Source organism: Piliocolobus tephrosceles, chromosome 6, assembly GCF_002776525.5.
Source record: "Piliocolobus tephrosceles isolate RC106 chromosome 6, ASM277652v3, whole genome shotgun sequence".
Lineage (NCBI taxonomy): Eukaryota > Metazoa > Chordata > Mammalia > Primates > Cercopithecidae > Piliocolobus > Piliocolobus tephrosceles.
The window spans coordinates 138461272-138479954 of NC_045439.1; the positions used below are offsets into that span (position 1 = coordinate 138461272).

General features: G+C 53.5%; 1 protein-coding gene across 1 annotated transcript in view; it reads right to left on the reverse strand.

The window, feature by feature from the left end:
* Window positions 1-3746: 3746 nt before the first annotated feature.
* Window positions 3747-18683, reverse strand: part of IGDCC4 (immunoglobulin superfamily DCC subclass member 4) — a 30565-nt gene continuing 15628 nt past the window's right edge. Inside the window, exons 6-19 of the mRNA XM_023220648.1 lie at window positions 17684-18097; window positions 17018-17182; window positions 16329-16466; window positions 15254-15424; window positions 14041-14277; window positions 13788-13889; window positions 12055-12238; window positions 11186-11313; window positions 10711-10881; window positions 10350-10487; window positions 8771-8876; window positions 8071-8299; window positions 7192-7353; window positions 3747-6678 (exon numbers count right to left, since the gene is read on the reverse strand). Of these exons, the coding sequence (XP_023076416.1) occupies window positions 6268-6678; window positions 7192-7353; window positions 8071-8299; window positions 8771-8876; window positions 10350-10487; window positions 10711-10881; window positions 11186-11313; window positions 12055-12238; window positions 13788-13889; window positions 14041-14277; window positions 15254-15424; window positions 16329-16466; window positions 17018-17182; window positions 17684-18097 (2756 nt within the window). The 3' untranslated portion in view covers window positions 3747-6267. The remainder of the gene's footprint in view (window positions 6679-7191; window positions 7354-8070; window positions 8300-8770; window positions 8877-10349; window positions 10488-10710; window positions 10882-11185; window positions 11314-12054; window positions 12239-13787; window positions 13890-14040; window positions 14278-15253; window positions 15425-16328; window positions 16467-17017; window positions 17183-17683; window positions 18098-18683) is intronic.

An 18683-nucleotide genomic window follows, 5' to 3' on the forward strand; every position in this document is an offset into this window, starting at 1 on the left:
CGCGGCGCGCTGCACAGCCATGGGGCTCTAGGTCCGCTCGGCTCGGCGACGCGCGGCTCCCGGGCCTCTCGCGGCTCACAGCGTCCCGCGGGGCCGGCGCCGGGGCCGGGGCTGGGGCTCCGGCCGGGGCCGAGCCCGGGCAGTGGGGGACTGGGGCCGCATGCCTGCTCAGGGGCGCGGGGGGCGTAGGGGGAGCGCCGCTTGCGCCATCTTGCACCCACCCGGGCGATCTGTCAGCCTCGCCCGGGGTGCGCGCTGCACACTCGCACAGCTCGCGGCCGCCCCGCCCTCCTCCCCAGCCTGCCGCCCCCCTCCTCTCCGCTCCCGGTCCCCTCCCCCAGCCCCCTCTCCCCGGAGGCCCGGTCTGGGGAACAAAAGAGCCGGCGAGCGCTTTAAGCGGCCGGACATTCCCGGCTGCGCGGCGGACGCGCCCCCTGCGCTTTGAACTGTGGCTGGAGCGGCCGGCGCCGTCCCAGGCTGCAGCCGGGTATCCCCTCCCCGCGGGCTAGCCCGGGACCTGGGGGGCTAAGGAAGTGGACACCCAGCGGACTGGGAAGTGGGTCCGGGCTGCGGAAAGACACTCGCAGCTGCGGGATTTGCTCTGACCCACTCTTTCTGCTGCGCCCTCCTCCAAGTCCATGTTTTAGAGATAATTCTCTAAAAAGCTGCGTAAAGTTGTCAAAGATTAAGTTTTCCATGGATTTCTGGTCCTTCCACTCAAAGGATAGATCCTGTAGCTGCAAGACTGGCTTCTCTGGACCGAGGAGTCCTGGTGCTCCGCTGGGGAGGATTGCCTGGAGAGAGCGGACCCAGCAGGACAATGAGAGCTCTAAAGGGGCCTGGCTTCCGACCTGGGTTCTGCCTGCTGCCTAGCCCAGTCACTCTCACTGAGCTCATCTGAAAGATGAAAATAATCTTATCTCTCCTGTTCATCCCTAGAGACCTTTAAACCGCAGAGGTCCTGACAAATGACCTGGTAACTGGAAAAGCACATAGAAACTTAAAATTCCCAGTAACGTTTCTGCGCCACAAAGAAGGCCCTCAACCGTTCATGTCAGAGAACGTATAAGGAGACAACACAGGTCCCACGTGAGAATGTTAGAGAAGATAAGCAAGTCTTTTAGCAGAGACGTACCCATACTAGCCCTCAGAGATCTTGAATCTCAGCCACTAGCTATTAAATGGTCTTTTGTTGAGTCCAGCATGACGGACTAGTCCATCAAAATTATTGAGCAGCTACTAAGTTCTAGGAGCTAGAGATTTAAAGGTGGCAGGCTAGGCTTGTTGGCTCACACCTGTGATCCTAGCACTTTGGGAGGCCAAGGTGGGCAGATCACTTGAGCCCAGGAGTTCAAGACCAGCCGGGGCAACATGGTGAAAACTTGTCTCTATGAAAAATACAAACCTTAGCCAGGCATGGTGGTGCATGCCTGTAGTCCCTCTGTATTCCAGCCTGGAGATCCTGTCTCAATCAATCAATCAATCAATCAATCAATCAATCAATCAATCAGTGTTGGCCTAATGTATCTATTTGCTCCTTTGGCACTGGACTGAGATGGCAGAGGAAAAACTAAGTCCCTCTTTTGATACCACCTCTGGAACTTTGGGACTATGTACAAAATTAACTTTGGGCCGGGCACAGTGGCTCACGCCTGTAATCCCAGCACTTTGGGAAGCTGAGGCGGGTGGATTACCTGATGTCAGGAGTTCGAGACCAGCCTGACCAACATGGTGAAACACAGTCTCTATTAAAAATACAAAAAAATTAGCCGGGCATGGTGGCAGGCACCTATAATCTCAGCTACTCGGGAGGCTGAGGCAGGAAAATAGCTTGAACCCAGGAGGCAGAGGTTGCAGTGAGCTGAGATTGCACCATTGCACTCCAGCCTGGGCGACAGAGCAAGACTCTGTCTCAAAACAAACAAACAAACAAACTAACTTTGATACAGTAAGTAAGGAAGTACAGGCCTCCAGAAATCAGAGTGCCTGCAGATGGACAGGTTTACTAATGATGGGGTTGGCATAGCTCAGGAATATTCACTCTGGGGTAGCTACTGGAAGATGAGCCTGAGAAACAGGACATGAGGCATGTGAGCAGCAGGAAGCAATGGAAAAATTCTAGGTCGAGGATCCCAATGTGCCAAAGCCCTATTGGATTTCATTGTGAGAAAGGGTGGGAGTGGCGGTCTACTGGCCTTAGGAAAGGGAGGGGAAGAGCCCTCCCTGGGCCTAAAATCCTGGAACTCCCTCCTGCAGGGCTTGAATTCTCAACAACCCCTTCTTGGCTTGTCCTGGACTCTGAAGAGGTCAAACTGGTGTCTTGAATTGCTGTCATTTTAAATTCATTTTGACAAGTGTTTAATTCTTCTTTATCACAACCCTTGGTCTGAGAGTGATATGCAAATAATGGCTATTCTGCCGAGTGCAAAATGTGCAGTATCTCTCTGTCTGATCTGTCAATTAACTCTGGGTCTGGCCCACCAGCCAGTTTGGGGGTGGTCCTGAGCAAAGCAGCCTCCAGCTCTTGATTCCCTCCAATAGAGAGCATGTTCTGGACTCTGTAAAGCTCTTAGCAGACAGCAGCTGCCAACTGTGATGCCAAGATGTGTGTGGGGTGTGAGTGTGGAGTTTTGTGTGTGAGACTGTGTGCACATTTGCATTAACGGACAGACACAAGGTTGTTTGTGAAGGCAAGTATGCACGTGCGGGTCTCTGAGCTTGTACACACAGTGCACGTGTGTGTGATTGTGTGGCCATGAGTAATTTTGGTGACCAGAGCTATAAAGAAGAAGAATTGTGGAGCCCAAATCTCTGGAGTTGTTCTCCATTTCCTGCACCCAAAAAAGTTCAGAGAAATGTGTGCCCAGATGGAAAGAGATCCCCAGAGAGTCTAAGGAAGTGCCATCAAAGAACGCATCTTTCCTAAGTTTACGTCTTTTTCCTAAGTGCCTGTTAAGGGAGGAAGATGGTTTAGTTCTTTGCCATGACCACCTGCTCTTTACCTTCAAAAACCACCATTTTGAGCCGGGTGCAGGGGCTCATGCCTGTAATTCTAGCACTTTGGGGGGCCGAGGCGGGCAGATTATGTGAGGTCAGGAGTTTGAGACCAGCCTGGCTAACATGAAACCCCGTCTCTACTAAAAATACAAAAATTAGCCAGGCGTGGTGGTGCACACCTGAAATCCTAGCTACTCGGGAGGCTGAGGCAAAAGAATCACTTGAACCCAGGAGGCAGAGGTTGCAGTGAGCCGAGATCATGCCACTGCACTCTAGCCTAGGTGACAGAGTGAGATTAGTCTGAAAAAACAAACAAAACACTATTTTGGGCCAAGGGGCACGGGCTCATGCCTGTAATCCGAGCACTTTTCGAAGCTGAGGCAGGAAGATGGCTTTAGCCCAGGAGTTCGAGACCAGTCTGGGTAAGATAACGAGACCACATCTCTATAAAAAAAAATTTTTTTTAATATTAGCCAGGCATGGTGGCATGTGCCTGTAGTCCCAGCTACTAGGGAGACTGCAGTGACAAGACTGCTTGAGCCCAGGAGACTGAGTCTGCAGCGAGCTATGATTGTGCCACCGCACTCCAGCATGGGCGACAGAGAGAGATCCTGTCTCAAAAACAACAACAACAACAACAACAACAACAACAACATTTCCCATCCCAGTAAGAAATAAACTCCGTAGGGCAGAAAGGCTGAGGAAATTTTAGTCATAGTCAATGGTTCCAAAAGAGAATTCCACATTTCTGGAAAATAGTTTATTAATTCATCGTAAGGACAGATACATGAATCAATGCCTTAGCTTAACACTAAAGAATATCATATTTGTAAGGAGAAGAAAAACGCTGGAAGGATAATTAAATAGTACAGCATAAACTAAATACAGATGAATAAATGAGCAAGTACTGATTACACTTGTCATGCATCAAGAAAAGGAAGATTTTTAATTGAGACTCAAAAAACTTAAGGCATCAATGGTAGGTGACAAAGGGATTAATACCCTGTAGAAGGCCAATAGATTCTTTTCTAATAAAAATACTGCTACAAAGACACAAACCTAACACTTCCAAATTACCCAGAGCCCAAATCATATATAATGCTAGTGAGAAATGGCCACTTTCTTATCAACTGTGAGTTATAGGCAGATACCAGATTTATTACTTATTTGCTTTTGAGAAACAATTTTCCACCCAACCTAATGGGTTATAAATTGTCTCATTTGCAGCTATTTAATTTAAACCAGAACCTCAGTGCCTGTTAAACAAGAACATGAAAAATGACTATGTGGTGTAATGCTAAGAGCCTACTGTTAAAACAGCCATTTAATTCAGGGCAGTTTTTTTTTTTTTTTTTAAAAAAAAAAAAAATCAAACCAGCAAAATAAAATGAGGCTTTTGACCTTCAGAGCAATGATGAAACATACACAGTGGTGTTAGCCACAGCAGCGCTGAATGCTACAGAAATAGTACAAGTGACAATTCTGTCTTTAACGAGATACAAAACCAACATTAATAATCTTTAGTGTTATCATAGGCTGGCTGAAGGAGGGGGAGGAGGTGGAAATGTAGGTGCAGACATCAACAGTGAGTGACACCCGAGTGTAATAAACACAGATGCTTTCAGGGTTTGAGGAAGCCGCAACTGTGCTGAGAGACATTTCACCATTAAAAAAAAAAAAAAAAAAGGAAAAATGGACTGGTTATTTCGAATTTGGCTCAGAAGCCAGAGTTAACTCTTGATGTGCCAATCAGACACCATTAGGGAGTAAAGACCCTAACTTTCTATGCTCCTATGAGAGGGCTGAGGTGAAAAATCAAATAAATGACATTGTTTTCATTACACCTAAAATAGAAGTCAAGCTTGTCCCTGTGCGGCAGGTGAATAGAAAATGACTTGAGGATTCAATTTAAAGAAAAAACAAACTGAAATGAGCTAATCCTTTTCCTGTGCAAAGACCTCCCTGCCAGCACCCCAGAGAGTGACATTCCTGTCATCCCCAGCCCAGATCAAGTCTAGCCTCACGGGGTGGGAAGGGCCTTCCTGAACTCTCACTCCCCTTCTCCTCATTTAGCTTCTTCTGGAAGAAAGGCCCCAAATCATCTCCATCCAGTAAACTTGACCCCCTGCATAGAAGGGAGGGCATCTTTGAATTCTGAGCCTCTGGATCACAGTCCCCTTCCCTGTCTCAAACATTCCCCCCTTACTTGGATCCATCCATGGAGAACCCTCGGATCCCAATCCCAAAGTCAAGATGCAGGGAAGCCAGAAGGTCTTCCCCACACCCGCACTGGGCGTGGGCGGCCTGCCTGGGGCGGGGCAAGCAGAAGCACTGAGTGAAGAGGAGGCAGGAGGATAGCAGGCGAGCGCACGGCAGCCGCGGATACAGGAGGGGCACGGGGACCTTGAAGCACACATGAGGTAGTCACGTTGTTAGAGAAGGGTGCAGAGTTTGAACCCAGGCAGGAGAACCAGATGACACAGTCTGGGAGAGGTGCGAGAGATAGCAGAGGAAGGAAAACAGGAGAGAGGAAAGGAAAGAGTATCTGGGAGCAAGAGAAGGGCACTGGTGCTGGGAGAGCGAGGTGACTGGGAGACAGACCACTAGAGCAGCCAGGGGCAAGGAAGGAGGGGAAGAGTGAGAGAAAGCTGATTTTCAAAACCAGGCACTTCCCAAATTACAAAATTAAATGCAGAGTTGCTCAGAGGGGAGCCAGGGTCACCCTCTCTATTTGGGCAATAAGAAGCTGGGAGGTGATGCAGCTGAAATGCTAGGCATTCAGAGTCTGCTTGCACTCAGCCCAGCCAGACAGGAAAACGGGCTGGGACTGTCTTTGTCAGACAGGCATTGGAGACACTCTCAGAGTGTGTAATAAAAGGCTGGGTGATGGAGGTGGGGGCCCACAGGGCTGGGGACTGACCACTCTGGGGCACCGTCCTGACCTGGAGGACCAATCTGGCTGTAGTGACCACTGCCTGGGCCAAGGTTTCCCAGCTCACCAACCAGTACACATACATGCACTTCACACATGTGCACATTACATGTAGCTGTGTCTCGTATGTCTTTCACATGTCACATGTGTATCACAAAGAGTATGGGGGGGAGTGAATAATCCATGTTTTCCTCTCCCCCCAGCCAAAGCACCTTAGGAAGCTCCAAAGGGCTTGATGATGATGTATCTACAGGCACACATGTGGACATGCATGGCCACAGGTGTTGCATCCAGTGTGACCCATACCTGCCTACCCCAAACCACACCCTCTGGAGGAGCTAGGCAGAGGAGGAGACCGGGGATCTGAGCAGGCCTGGGCTGGCTCCTAGAGGGCAGGGGGCTTTGAGCTGGCAGCTGTCTCCAGGGGTCTCCTCCAGCACCTTGCCTGGCTGGAGGTCTGGGTAGGAGCAGGAAGCACTGGCTGCCTCTGGCAAGCAGGTAAGTCTGTCTGGCCCAGGGGCTGCCAGCTCACACCCTCCCAGCTCCCTGTCCAGCCAGGCTGACCCCTGCCCTGGATCCCCAACACCCGAGATGAGATCAGGAGCCTCCGGAGGTAGGGGGTCCTCAGGCTCCAGGTCTTGGAGATGGAGGTCAGGGTTCCCGTTAGACGCACTAAAGTCAGAGTGGACAATGACGTCGGCCTCCACCTGGTTCCTGCAGGCTGGGGGTGACTTCTTCCTCCCATTGCCCTGATCAGAGCAGAGAACACAAAGTGACCATTTCTGAGAGTAATCATCAGAATGACCAGCGTACATGGGGCAGAGAGACTGAGCCTTCATCAGCGTAGGTATCACATGGGAGCTGGTAAAGGATACACAGGAACTGTTGGAACCTATGCGAATGCAGGGAATGATGGAATCTTCCCATTTGCCCTCATCCAGGAGTTTCAGGAGTACCAGACTCAGGGCCTCTGGTGAGAGGAGGAAGGGCTGAGCATACTCAGGCCAGCCACACCCTCAGATCCACGAAACTGCTGTGGCCCACTTAGGTCTGGGTAGAGGAGGGACTGTTTTCAACCCAGGTTGAAACAGGTTCCTGCAAACTGGCCTGCCCTCCCCCTACTCAGCCTTTGGGGTCTTCTGGCTAGACTTCTATCCCCGAGGAAGTTACCACCCAGGGGTCTCCAGAGAACTCATTACTTCCTCTTCACTAGCACAGAGACCCTTTCCTCCTTTCCTGCCCCTTCCTTCCAGGATGCTGACCTTTATGGCGTCGTACACCAGAGCCTGCAGCAACAGCGTCTGCCCAGTTCCAGCAGGGGGCAGCAGGGCCCGGGTCAGAGCCGGCCGGGGGCCTGCCTGGGGCAGCTCACAGCCTGCCCAGGAACCAACCCAGCTCGGCCCGCTTGGTTGAGCCCAAGAGATCTGCACAGGGGAAAGAAGGGGACACTAAGGGGCACGACCAGGATTGGCTGAGAGATGGAAGCCCAGGGGAGGGAATTGGGACGGGCCCTGGGAGAACAGGGTCCAGCCTGTCACCCACTGCTCTCTCCCTCCCCAAGGCTCAGGGGAGGAGCACCGAAAGGGCTGAGAGTCAGTGGGGTAATCTGAGGATGAGTCCTCCTACAGAGGAGCAGAACACCAGATGCTCTGCAAAGCCCGCGGTGTCTGAGCCAGGCGGGGAGAGGGTAAGGGAGGACGGGTCGGAGTCGGTTGGGATGTGCCAGCCCTGCCAGCATGAAAGGGACCAGCCCTGCGAAGGCCTCACCTTATCCTGGTCCCAGCCCCACTTGGCCACAGTCAAGCTGACTGGCCTCTTCTCCCCACACGGGGATGGCTGGGTCATAGAGGTCTCCCCAGCTCCAGGGATGAGGAGGGAGCTGGGTGTTCTGGCTACCCTGGGTCACCTGCTGGGAGGCCCTCTCCTTCGTGAGAACCAGGCCGACCTATTCTGCCAGCGTATGGAGGCCCATGTGCTTCCCTGACCAGTCAACCATTCCTTGGAAGAGGGAGAGAGGCCCTAGTGTCTGCAGCCGGCTCCCAAGGGGAAGGTAGGGCCATGCTCACACAGCCACACGTTGTGCTCTGGCGCCCCTTGGTGTCCTACTTAGAAATGAGCCCCAATATGGGGCTCTGACCTACCTTTCTTTTGGAGTGACCCCGGCCTTCAGAAATACCGCCACCCATAAGGCTGTGCACTTCAGCCCTGTCCTCCACGTCTGAGGGTGGCGGGGACCAGTCCTGGGGATGGGGGTGCACAAGGGACTCCAGTTCATGGGCAGCTGGGGGACTCGGGGGGCCACGCTGAGCTCTGGAGTACAGTGCGGGATTCCCAGGGGTGGCCGTGGAGGACAGGCCTGGGAGGGATTCCCTGGAAGGGAAGACAGAAAACAAGGCACAGTGGTCAGAGTAAGGGGTCGGGCGGGACTGGGATCTGGTCCAGCCTATGTCTCTGGGCAGGTTCCTGCCCATCTCTGGGACTTGCTTTCCTGGTCTGTGCAGTGAGTAAGAAAAACCGCTGTTGTTCAAAACAGCCTCCTGCTATAAACAGGGCGGCATCTGTAGATTTGGGCCCCCTCTTTCCAAGATGCTGGCAGCTACAGAGGAAGTGGGAGCGAGGCAGTTCTGTTGGCCTTGCTGAGGGGGTAGCCAGGGGCTCCCCTAAGTCCACTCCCCCTTCTCATGAAGACATCATCCCTGATTCCTTCATCCCAGAGTCCTAACTTTAACGGGGCTCCTGGGAGTGCCAAGGGCAAGTCATGGCCACTTTCCCCGATGGCCCGTTCTGCAGCCCTTCCTGGAAGTCTCCCTTTCCTGAAGTCGGACCGGCTCCCCTGCTCACCTGTGTGGGCTGCGGCGCAGGCCGGCACACATGCAGGCCAGGAGGCAGAGGAGGCCCAGGCAGACACCCACGATGATGCCCGTGACTGAGTGCATGTCCAGCGAGTCTGGTGGGGGAGAGAGAGGCACAGAGCAGGTCAGGACAGAAGAAGGGCACAGGGCATGGATCAGGACTATCCATGGCTTTCTTAGGAGACGCCAGCCGGACCCTCACCCTTCAGATGCTCACAATCTTCTGATACAAGGACAGGAGGTCCCTGTGGCCTCACAGAAACTACTACTACCACTCCCTGTGACTGTCCTCCCCAGAACACACCCAGAAGGTAGGGTCTCTCCTCCTCAAACTGGCCTTTGGTGAAACATGTGTTGCCTGCCCCCAGGGCTGTTGCATGGGTGTGTAACATGTGCAGGTGCGCAGACCCCATGCTTGGGTGGGCCCCACGCTTGAGTTAATGCTCTGCTGTCACCACCTTACAATTCTAATTTTTTTTTTTTTTTTTTTTTTGAGATAGGGTCTTGCTCTGTCACCCAGGCCAGACTGCAGTGGCATGAACACGGCTCGCTGTAGCCTCAACCTCCTGGGCACAAGTGATCCTCCCACCTCAGCCTCCCAAGCAGCTGTGACCACAGGCATAAGCTACCACACCCAGATAATTTTTAAATGTTTTGTGGAGATGGGGTCTCAACATGTTGTCCAGGTCGGTCTTCAACTCCTGGCCTCAAGTGATCCTCCCACCTCAGCCTTCCAAAGTGCATGAGCACTTTGGATTACAAGCACAAGCCACCATGCCCGACTTCTAATTTTTAAAATAAGGGATAGCACTTTTTCATTTTGCACTGGGCCCTGGAAATTATGTAGCCAGTCCTGCTGTCCACTTCCACCCCATAAAGCTCATCGCCTCACCAAGTTAATCCTCCCATAAAGCAATTTCCCAGAGAAACTGGTCTTGAAAGCCAGTCCCAGCTGGGTGCAGTGGCTCATGCCCGTAATCCCAGCACTTTGGGAGGCCAAGGTGGGTGGATCACTTGAGGTAGGAGTTTGAGACGAGCCTGGCCAATGTGGTGAAACCCTGTCTCTACTAAAAATACAAAAATTGGCCAGGCATGGTGGCTCACGCTTGTAATCCCAGCACTTTAGGGGGCCAAGGTGGGCGGATCATGAGGTCAGGAGTTTGAGACCAGCCTGGTCAACATGGTGAAACCCCGTCTCTACTAAAAATACAAAAATGAGCCAGGCATGGTGGTATGTGCCTATAATCCCAGCTATTTGGGAGGCTGAGACAGAAGAATCACTTGCACCTGGGAGGCAGAGGTTGCAGGGAGCCGAGATCATGCCATTGCACTCTAGCCTGGGCAACAAGAGTGAAACTCCATCTTAAAAAAAATTAAAAAAGCCAGTTGCCTGTGAACCTGACATCTGAACCAAGTCATCACTGAACCACACCTATTTCCCCTTTACATTTGCTCTGCTCAGGAGGACAGCTGTGCAAAATAATGAAATTATAGTTGTGTCCACAGCCAGGGGGTTGGAAGTCAACTCCAGGGTCCTCTGGGAACCCTGGGCTGCCCTGCAGTCATACCTGACAGCTTCTCCTGGAGCGTGATCACATCCTGCAGGCGGGAGAATGGCCCAGGCCCCACCTCTGTGCGCGCCCCCATCTTGAAGAAGTACCGAGTGTCGCTCTCCAGGCCATGGACCTCAGCACTGAAGATGTTTCCTGGGGGTGAGGGAGGCAGGGAGAGCGGGGATGGTGGGACAGAGTGGGTGGATGCAGAGGTAGGCAGGGAGGTGGGACTGGGAAAGTCTGCTCTCCGTGTAGGCAGCAGCTTCTACTGCTTCTCCCAGAAGCACCTGGAACAAACCCCAGCACTGTTCTCACTGCTGGAAGCGGGAGAGGCTGGGAAGCTCTTAGGCAGATGCCCTGGAGCAGGAGCCCTCACCCTCCGTGGTGAGCAAGGTCCACTGGTGCTCAGGCTGCGTGTAGTTGTTGCTGTACAGGATCAGATACTCCACGATCTCCCCATTGGGCTCTGTGGGGGGGCACCAGTGCAGCCGAACCGTGGACGGTGTCAGGGGGCTGAGTCGCAGGTCGGATGGGGGTGTTGAGGGCCCTGGGGTGCAGGAGATGAGATGGGGAGAGACATCAGAGCTGGGGGACAGAGCATGAGGACATGACCTCCCTTCTTCTTTCTTCATGGAACAAGCCACAAAGCAAAGATGAGGTCTGGTTTCTAGTTGTGGAATTCTAGAAAACAGTGTGTGTGGGTGGAGGGACTTAACATTCCTCCCCTCTCAGAAACTCTTCTGCCCTCAGCTCTGCCGAACCTTGGGGTTCTGAGGGATGTTTCTTGCTGCTGGGGCAAGAAGGAGTTGGGTAAAAGATGGGTTGGTGGCAAGGGGCTGGGAGCCACTCACGGTCAGGCAGGGTGGAGCGCTCCACCACAGAGCCGAAAGGCCCATCCACGTCCACGCCGTGAGACTGCACTGCAAACTCGTATTTGGTGAATGGCTTCAAGCCACCAATGAGGATGTCTTCTCCAGAACTGCTAAGGCAAGAAACATGACTAGTGCTCTCAGGCACACTCTCCCAGCAGGGCAGACCCCTCCAAATCTACTCCCCTGATGTCAGTCCCAGCCCCAGGCTCTACCATGGGAAGGGAAGCTGCTCCCTGACCTGGAGGCCACTGCCACCACCCAGGGACCTACAGAGAGGTCTGGATGTATGCTGCTCCAAGTCCAATCTCGAAACCAGGCCCCCTCCTTCAGGAAACCTTCCTGGATTAATCCAAGTTATTCTTCACCTATGGAATCATCTCTGATGCATCTTTTCTTTGGCTTACTTTTGCCTTCATAGCAATTATATGTATCAGTTGCTTTTTATGCGACTTTCCTCCGCCAAACCTCAAGCTCCTCAGGCTCTGTCTCCCCATCTAACAGGGTGGAGGGAGCAGCTCTGAGACAGGGGCAGGGCTCTCTTCACCATCAGATTGGGAGCCCTCTAAGGCTGGAGAAACAGGTCTGTCCTGTGTCACATTCTCCAGAGTTTGAGAACAAGGCTGTGTTGTGAGGGGACGGGATTGGATGGCCTCCTCGCTACCAGCTGGTCAGCAGGCAAGGACGTGGACCCTGTGCAGCTCCTCTGTGTGGCCTCAGTGTAACGGGTGAGCCGTGACGTGTTCCTGAATCCCAGTGGCCCTTCCCTGATCACCACCTGCTGCCTTCCCACCACCACCCCCACCTGCTCTTCCTTCCTTCTTTACATTAGTAAAGGCATTAGTCCCCACCTGGTGTAATAGGTGACCAGGGAGGCATTCCTGAGCCCCCAGGGGCTGAAGCGCACAGTGTAGTTGACAATCTTGACTGTGGTGAAGTCTGGCTTTTTCCACCGAAGCCAGATGGATGTGGAGCTGTTTGATTCTGCATGGACGTGGGCTGGGGGCAGGGGTGGTCCCCTCTGGATGGGCATGTCTGAAAGGTGAAAACTAGAGCGTGAGGAAGGGAGGGAGGATACTCATCCTTAAATATGTATAGTGGTTTACAGTTCCAAAGGCTGTTTCTTTGACCCTCTCCTTTGATCCTGTGAGTTGAGTGGCATCATTCCTACTTCACAGATAAGGCAACTGAGGCTTCCAAGAATTTGATTTTTGACTGTGGAACACTAGTCTGTAAGAACGTAATAAAGAGAGAGGCAGCAAACCACAGCAATGAATAACCACAGAACCAGACTCTGGAACCAGGCTGCCTTGGTTCAAATTCCAGCTCTGACACTTACTAGCTGTGTGAACTTGGAGAAATTACTTACCCTCTCTGGGTCTCCATTCACTATTCTAATGATAGCACCTACCTCATGGGGTTGTTATGAGGATTAAATTATATAATATTTTAAAAATAGACAGGAAATGTCTGAAATGTAATAAACACTATATTTATAAGTGTTTATTATAGAAACATAAAATAAACCCTATGAGAGCAGGAACCTTATTCGTGTTGTCCACCACTAAATTCCCAAAGCAGAGCTGGCACTTAGTAGACACTTGGTGAAATATTTGCTGAATGAAGAAATGAACAAACTGGAATTAGAATTCAGCTGGGTGTGGTGGCTCATACCTGTAATCCCAGCAGGCTGGGAGGCCAAGGTGGGTGGATCACCTGAGGTCGGGAGTTCGAGACTAGCCTGGCCAACAGGTGAAACCCCGTCTCTACTAAAAATACAAAAATTAGCCAGGTGTGGTGGCGCACACCTGTAATCCCAGCTGCTCAGGAGGCTGAGGCGCAAGAATTGCTTGAACCAAGAGGTAGAGGTTGCAGTGAGCTGAGATCATGCCATTGCACTCCAGCCTGGGCAACAGAATGAGACTCCTCTGTCTCAAAAAAAAAAAAAAAGAACCCAGGCTTCATGGCTTCTGGTTGATTACTCCCTCTGCTAAACCATGTGGCTGGGAAGTTAGGGGTGAGGGAGTGTCATGATGGGTAACTGAGGTGTTCAATACGGGGCCACAAGGCAGTGTAGTGCAGTGGAAAGAGTTTTGCCTGGAAACCAGGAGTCCTGGTTCTAGTCTAGGCTCTGTGCGACCTGGGACAAGTTCCTTTTCCTCTCTGAGCCTCAGTTTCCCGTTAGGTCACATAGGGATACTCACTCTTCTTAGACTTGAGAGAGAGTCTGATAGTGTGATGTAGACAAATGTGTTTTAAAAAAACTTGTTTTAAGGTCAAACTTGGGGTCAGGAGTTACTGATCAACCATAGGGTTTCCCTCTGTTCGAACTTTGGAAATCAGCACTATTCATGGCTAATGAAAATAAGGTGGCAGGCCTAAGACAGTGAACAGACGAGCTTCTCTCCATGATCGAGGCTCTCTGGAGCTAGAAGAGGACCCTAATCCTAGGAGAATGGGTTTGAGCATGAGCTAAGGCTAATAAAGTGCCTGTTCACCAGGCTGGCCCAAAGGAAAAGAAGAGGAAGCGGCTAGCAGAGCCCTCACCTGAGCCCTCCCTGCCTTCTTCCCCTATGGCCCTCACCTGGTGCGGGCGCCTTCTCCGTCTTGCCCTTCCACACTGCTGCATAGCCGTCCTCATGTTTGTTGAATGCCACGAGCTTCACCTCATACAGCCGGCCAGGGACTGGGGAAGGTTACAGGGCTTAATAGCTAGGGGGACATCTGGGGTCACTCTCCTGTCCACAGAAAGCGTCCCATCTCTAACTCCTTCACACAGCTTGCCCGGTCCCCCTTGAAGCTACAGCCCTCTCTCCCGCTCCCCCGGCCCTCCTCACCTAGCTGGGTCAGCTCGTACTGCTTCACTTTCTTCTTGAGCCGGACGGGCCCCACATCCCAAGCCTGGTCTCCACGGCCCCCTGGCGGGCGATCGCCATTGGCCTCCTCCTCAGCCCCCACCTCCCGCCAATATAGTTTGTAGCCAGAGATCTGGGTGGGGTGAGGGGGTGGCTGCCATGACACGACCAGAGACTCCATCCTTGCCTGCACCTTCAACTCTGCAGGGGCAAAAGGGACTGGGGGCAGAGGAGCAGGATGGGAAAATTAAGGAACAGAATGGGGAATGAGGAGAAGGAGGCCAGGGATAGGAGACAGGGAAGAGGCATGAGGAAGAGGCAGTAAGGTGGCATTCAGTGAGAGCCTTGCCAGCATTCTCCCAACACATCACCACTCAGCCACCACTCTTAGTGCCAGGGCTGGGCTCGGTCTAGAGGTGAACTCACTATTCTGCAAGCACAGAGTGCAGGGAATGCAGGGGTGTCTGCTGGGCATTTGCAAAGGAGTCAGCAAGGAGCACCTCTGGGGCAGGCTGATAGCACCTGGCACAGAATCGGCCTCTGTGAAGTCTTCTGAAGGATCAAATGTTGGGGGCAGTAGGAGTGGTGGTTGCTGAGGCCAGGAAGGAGGGATGCCACCATTACAGTAGGGACACCCACTTGAGAGTGAGGAGCTTACAATGTGTCAAACACACTGTGTATGTGCACTTTGTATATGTATTATAACTTTATTCTTGCAGCCCTCTAAAATAGTGAAAATATACTACAACCTTCACTTTACAGATAAGAAAACTGAAGCTCAGAGAGTTACGTAATTTACCCAGTGTCGCACAGAGAGCACGTAGCCCGGTTTGGTCAGCATTTAATCACTCTTCTATTGGGCCTCTCAACAAAACCATCATCATCATCCTCGAAGCAGCTACAGTTCAATGAGTTTAACTAAGCACTTTACTTACAATACATTATTCAACCTCATGCCACTCCTGGGTAGTAAATGAAGCCTCAGAATGGTTTGTCCAAGGTCACATGGCAAATCGAAGGGACACCAGATCCCAGCCCTTCACCTCTGCACCTGGGCCTCGATCACCCAGCAAGCAGAGGGAGCCATGGAAGGTCTCTGATGGAGGGTGGGGCGGGGGGTGGGGCACTGGGTGCCAAGGACACACACACACCCACACAGTCACACACACACTCTCCTGTCTCTCTAACCCCGTACCGTGGCTCTGGTTGTGCATACTGGGCGTCCTGTGCTGCATCCACTGGGAGGGGGCCCCGAAGCCGGCTGCTGTACCAGCCGAAATCCGTACTCGATACACCTTGTTTGGCTGAAGCAAGTTCAGCGTAAGCTGTGTCTCATTTCCTTGCATTTCAGTAGAGAAAATCTGATCTGCAGGGACAGAAAAGGTGGGCTGTTGGGTAGCCACCTGAGGATCAGGATCCTAGTTCTCCTACACGGCTCTTCCACCTCACATCCTGGTTCTTCCGTGCCCATGGGAGCCTGAGGCATTCTCAGCACTGACCCCTCAGTGCCTGGGCAGACTCTGTGGCTCCAGGGTGGACGCTTGAACCTCCACCTCTGGCTGATGGAGGCTATCAGCCTGGGCTCAGCTGCAGAGAGAATGATGGCAGGCTTTCCCCACTTCCCCAGGAGCTGTCAATGACCATCCCCTGCCAACACATACACGGGATGCAGACACAAGGGGCTGACCATGAAGGCCAGCAAGCACTGCCTGGCTTCCAGAGCCCTGAGGGCCACCATGGCCACTTCCTCACCCTTCCCTCCTTCCTCACCCTTCCCTTGGTCCCTCAGCCACCTTCCTTCTCCTTTTATCCTCTTATTTTTTTCTGAGACAGAGCTTTGCTCTGTCACCCAGATGGGAGTACCATGGCATGATCCCTGCAGCCTTGACATCCTGGGGTCAAGTGATCCTCCCACCTCAGCCCCCCATTTCCCAGATAAGGAAACTGAGGCAGGGACTCAGTAGGATTACATACTGCAGCTCTAGAGGGGTTGGGGTGAGAGCCCAGGCCTCCCTCTGCCTTAAGCTAGGCCCCTCTATCTTCCCTTTTCATTCCTGCCCAGACCCCTGTTTTTCAGGTTCACTCTTCCCCAACCCCTCCCTACTCTGTCTGCCTCCTTTCCTCCGATTCCGCTGCCTGCTCAGGTCCCCAGCAGCCCTGGCCACTCTTCACACTGATCATTCCCAGACCTGCTCGGGTCTCCAGCAGCCCTGGCCACTCTTCACACTGATCATTCCCAGACCTGCCTGCAGCCGACCCGCCCCACTCACCTTCCTTTCCCAAACCGTATTCTATCTTGTACTTCACCACCTGCCCATTGCTCAGGCTGGGGGGCAGGGGCAGCCACGCCACCCTGATGTCCGAGGGGTTGGGGCTGGACAGGGAGAGCTGGGGTGCTGCACTGGGGACTGAGACAGAAGAACATCAGCGTGAGCTCTGCTCCACCGACGTGGAAGGTGAGGCTCAGGAGCGGTCAGAGACTTGCCTGGGTCACACAGCAAGTCAGAAGTAGGCCAGGACCAGGATCTGAGGGAGGAAAGGGAGCTTCTCAGGGGAGCCCCAAGCTGAAGGATGAGGGGACTTCCTTCCCACCCTGAAGCTGGAAAAAGTCTTGGAGCACAATCTTCCACATCTAATGGGTTAATGTCACTGACCCCTACCCTAGCTGGATGGCACACAGGTGTCAGGGAGAACTGCATGACACAGGGAATCATCACAAGACCTGGCTGGGCTCAAGTCCCAGCTGAACTACTGACCTGGGCAAATCATTCTCATTTTCTGGGCCTCAGTTTCCCCAACTGTAAACTGAGGAGGAGCACCCCTGTCCACTCTCTTATAGGGTACAAAAGATGATATGAGCAGGTAAAAATGCCTTTACATTAGTAAAGAGAGGACGAGCCCCCCTCCCCAGGGAATTCTCTTTACCCCAAGCTGCCCATTGCAGGTTCAGAGGCCCTACCGTCATCCAGTGTGTGCACCAGTGCTGGGGTGGAGGTGCGGCTGGCCCCCAGCTGGGAGTAGGCCACCACGTAGAACTCATAATCTGTGTTGGGTTCCAGGTCCCGAACTTGTAGCTCCGTGGTGTCGTTGTTCACTGCAAACTGGTATTCCACATTATCCATGCCTGGTGACACAGGGGACAAGGGGACTATCATAGTGCCACGCCAGTGCTGGCTATCTGGAGTTTGTCTAGGAATCCTTCATATTGTCCTGGTGTCTATTTATAGCTAAATCATCCCAGATAATCTGAGCAGGAGTGTATAAACTCCCTCGGCTTCCTGCCTCATTGTATTAATTCCTCCACTGGTTAGGGAGTGCTTTCTGGAAATGACCCACCTCTCCAGTTAGTTAACTGGGGTGGGAGGTGGCTCCAGGAACGTCCTCTCCCTCCTCTCTCAACAAATATGACTGAGGAAAGCAATGGCCCTTCCAGCGCCAACTGCCTGATCCATACCTACCATACCTATGCGGGTCTCTAATATGGACTCCTACCCTAGTCCATCCTCGCTGCAGAGGTACAGGCAACCCTTCAGTCATCCGACCTGAAACCCTCCCCGCTGCGCCCCGCCAGGGCCTGCGCTGGTGCATCCCGTCCCCTGGTGCATCCCGCCCCAGGCCGACGTACCCCGTGCCTTCTGGTAGTGGAGAGAGAAGCCGATGATCTGCTCGCTGTGCAGCTCGGGCCGCTCCCAGGCCACCAGCACAGCGGAGCTGCTCAGTGGCGTAGCAGTGACCCTCGTGGGGGCGCTGGGCAGCCCCTCGCGCACCACCACGGCCAGCGACGCGGCAGCACACGCCATTCCCGCGATGTTCTCAGCCACGCACTGGTAGTAGCCCGCGTCCTGCAGGCCGATCTGTGTGATGACCAGGCTGCCACCGCCGCCCTGGACCTTGACGCGCCCGTTGGGCCGCAGCGGCGCCCCGTTGTGCAGCCAGCGCAGCGCTGGCTGCGGCTCCCCCGACGCGCGGCACACGAAGCGCGCTGTGCTCGCCCGCGTCCGCGACAGCGCCTCGGGCGCCTGAGTGATGGCGGGAGCCGCTGGGGGCGCGAGGGGCGACGCTGAGCGCGGGGGTCCCGCCACTAAGGTCTCTGCCCCTCCCCCCAGGACCCCAACCCTGCCCCCCACCGCCCTCCCCCGTTGCCCTTCCAATCACTCTAACCTCTCCCTGATTCACCCTTTCCAAACTACTTCCGCTCAGCGCAGACTTACCCCTTCTTCTCCCCACTTACCCCAGCCCCACAACGACCATTCTCTTTCTATTCCAAAACTGTCCCCAGGCCGCCTCAGCCTCCCCTAAATATCGCTCCTCCCGGATCTAACCCCACCCCTAATTTACCTATCTCCTTCCTCCCTGACCTCCGATGTCTCCCACACCTATCAGATCTGTTCTGCCCCCCCAGTTTTCTTAGTACCACCCAGATCACTCCACTATCCCCCCAACAACCCCAGTCCCACCTCCCCGCTAATCACCCGCGCCAGGCCCTAAGGATCACCCCTCTCCCTCCATCCCAAATTCAACGCTCCGCACTCCGTCCTCCAGTTACCTAGTCCCCATCCCTCGCCCCACCTCCGCCTTTCTAAGGACTGCTCCCCTGAGTTCGTCCTCCAGGAGCGCGCCTGAGT